At 34.8% G+C, this 2,998-nt stretch overlaps 1 protein-coding gene across 1 annotated transcript; it reads right to left on the bottom strand.

The window, feature by feature from the left end:
- Window positions 1–583: 583 nt before the first annotated feature.
- LOC118739841 (protein ALP1-like) lies at window positions 584–1,996 on the bottom strand. Its single transcript, XM_036471337.1, has 3 exons — window positions 1,909–1,996; window positions 1,610–1,836; window positions 584–1,545 (listed from the first exon to the last, which is right to left on the bottom strand). Exons 2-3 carry the CDS (start codon window positions 1,671–1,673, stop codon window positions 614–616), a joined length of 996 nt encoding a protein of 331 aa, XP_036327230.1. The 5' UTR covers window positions 1,674–1,836; window positions 1,909–1,996; the 3' UTR covers window positions 584–613.
- Between the last annotated feature and the right edge of the window lie 1,002 nt (window positions 1,997–2,998).

Raw genomic sequence — 2,998 nt, 5'->3', positions numbered from 1 at the left:
CCATCGCCATCTCCATCCCCACTGCCACCACCGTCACCATCTCCATCCCCATCCCCACTGCCACGAAGAAAGCGTTCAGCTCGAGAGGCTTATTTCGAAAAAAAATTGAGCTGAAGAAGTTGCAGGCGGAAGAAAAATTAAAATTGAAGGCTAAATCCATACAGCAATTTAAAGAATTGCTTAAAGAAAAATTTGAAAGAGATGCTGATATAAAAAAAAGAAAACTCGAGTTGCTGGAAAAACTGGCAAATAAGTAGCACTTTGCTTTTTTCCTAATTTTTTAATTTGATTTACTTTTTTTCTGAATTAGGACTTTTTTTCTTTGAATTAAAATTTTTATTTTTTTATTAGCTCTAAGAAAAGTACTCGTGATATTTTTTTTATTTGTTTTAATTAAATGTGAAATATGTATGGATATTCGCTGTTAATTTGATAGCCTTGAATTTTTTATTAGCTATAAGAAAAGTACTCGTGATATATTTTGAGATTTTTTGATTTGAATTGCCAAAATGTTGAAATAAGTTGACTGAATTTTTGTTTAATTATGGTTTTCATACTTGTTTATTCAAACTAGTTGGTTGAATGTTTACAAATAAATGAATGTAATATATATTTAAATAATATTTTGTTGTCTTAAATAATTAAAAAGGTTTTGTCTCCTATCAAGGTTTGCATCCAAATTTGACTCCTCAATTTCATCTTCAATAACAAAGGGGTTCGCTTCGTCTGTGTCATTTTCTTCATTGGCGTCGCACAAATCGTCAAAAGTCATGCAAATGTTATGTACAACACACGTACTGGCCACGATGTTCGTAATCATCTTCAAATCTGTTTGCTCTGTAAATTCCACCAGCCTTCGGAAACGTCCTTTTAACAGCCCAAACGCATTTTCAACTACCATTCGCGTTGAAGAATGTATTTCGTTGAATTTTCGTTGAATTTGGGTTAAATTTCCATAGTCTTTAAATGGTGACACCAGCCATTTCATCAACGGATATGCCGAATCTCCGATAATAAAATAGGAACCTGAGAACATTTCTTCATAATATCTTTCGGCATCGTGGAATAGTTTTGATCTTCTCAAAACTCTGAAATCATGAAGCGAGCCAGGTTTACCACAAGTTATGTCCGTGAACTTTTTATCGGCATCTACTACGGCTTGAAGCACCAAGCTGTACGATTTTTTTCGATTAAAGTACATCTGTTTTTGATCTTTCGGACCCTTAATAACAATATGTGTGCAATCTATAGCTCCAATCACGCCAGGAATACGTTTTTTTTGGTGAAATTTTTCCGTTGTATTTTGCAAATAAGCACCTTCTGGCCACTTGATGTATTCATGGCTAATAGATACCAAGAATTCGGTAACTCGTTGAACTGTTGTCCACGCGGCCGAAGTGGCTACCCCAAACAAAATACCTAGCTGCCTAAATGTCACGGTGTTGCTTATGTACCAAATATACATATAAACTGCCTTTTTGGGTGATATGCGTGACCTACCACCACCAGACTGGTCAGGAAGAAACGCAGATATTGAATATTTCGCTGAAATAGGAAAAGTTTTTTAAATTGCTAAATGTGCTTGTTTCAAAAAGTTTGCATTTATTACTTGTTAGATACTCCACTGTTTCACGTTTCAGTCTCATGTTAATTTTGAAGTCCATCTCACTCATTGCATCGAGAGTACCTTCAAAGTTGGAACACTTCTCATGATGTTCATTTTCGCTTTCCGAGTCTTCAGAGGATGAACTGGAACTTTCAAATATGGTTTCCAGTATTTCGCGTACGGTTTCCCATGCTCTTGCCTGGCTGCTCGCCCATACACATTGACACGATCTGGACAAAAAGTACACAATCACTTATTAAATATAATTATTTATTATAAAATATATATATATGTATATTTACCAAAGATTCTTCGGAATTACTCATTTTGTTAAATGTTTCGCTCAAAAATTTCACAAACAGTCCACATTTTTTTGACAGCTGACACCAGTGTTGTGAAGTGAATGCAAATTATAAGACAGTTGAATATAAGCCAGTTGAGCGTTCTTTTGCAGCTCGGGTACAAAAGAAAACAACTATTATTTATTTTTTGGTATGAACATACATGCATATTTTATTAAACTTAAAATACTCTTGTACTTCACTTCATTGACTGGCTTCAACTTCGCTGCAAATTGAACAAAGCAATATATGATTTTTACGCGAGACAAATTTCCACAAAAAGTAACGGTAGAAAAAGAATTTTTGTATATTCATTCTATTTTTCAGCTGACTACGATGCAGCATTCTACTTTGCATTCTCCGAAATGAAGCAAAGAAGCGAAATAAAAAAAAAATATTGTAGGACATTCTACTTTGCATTACCGGTAATGCCTAAAAAAAGCGAAACAATTCGAAGGCATTATAACGCTATGCCTTCTAGGACACGTTACCACTAAAAGCGATTACCGATTTTTTGCTGGGCACATATGTAGCAAGGTTGTTGCGAATATTCGCATTCGCATTCGCAACCGCGGATCTTCCGCATTAATTTTAACATTCGCATTCGCATCGCACTCGCAATAATCAATGCGGAGCTTTTGCGAAGTCAAAGAGTAAGACCCTTCAATAGGTATTTCCAGCGCAAATGTTCAACGTTTAGCTATAAGCGGAATCGATTATTTGCGCGATAAAAATAACCTTTAATTTGGAAAGAATTATGTAACTATCGAATATTATAGGTCAAAGGTCTGTTGAAATAACTGGATCCATCGCTAGTTTTTTTCTACTTTTTCTTAGATAAGTGAATTTTTTTTTCATAAAACGGTTTACTAAGATTAAGTTCCGTGTTCTCTTTTATTACTTAGCAGAAAACACACACCAAAGAATTTTGACCGGTTTATCTATGCAAATACCCCTTTGTGCCCTCAAACACAACAATATTTACTTTAAATTTGTGATAGTTGGCAAGGTTTGCACGCAGCGAAATAAAAATGGAAGGTGAAAAGGTTGA

This window comes from Rhagoletis pomonella, unplaced genomic scaffold, assembly GCF_013731165.1.
Source record: "Rhagoletis pomonella isolate Grant_MI unplaced genomic scaffold, Rhpom_1.0 Rhpom_scaffold_00005, whole genome shotgun sequence".
NCBI lineage: Eukaryota > Metazoa > Arthropoda > Insecta > Diptera > Tephritidae > Rhagoletis > Rhagoletis pomonella.
The sequence above is the reverse complement of the archived record's forward strand: the minus strand, read 5'-3'. Positions and strand labels throughout refer to the sequence as shown.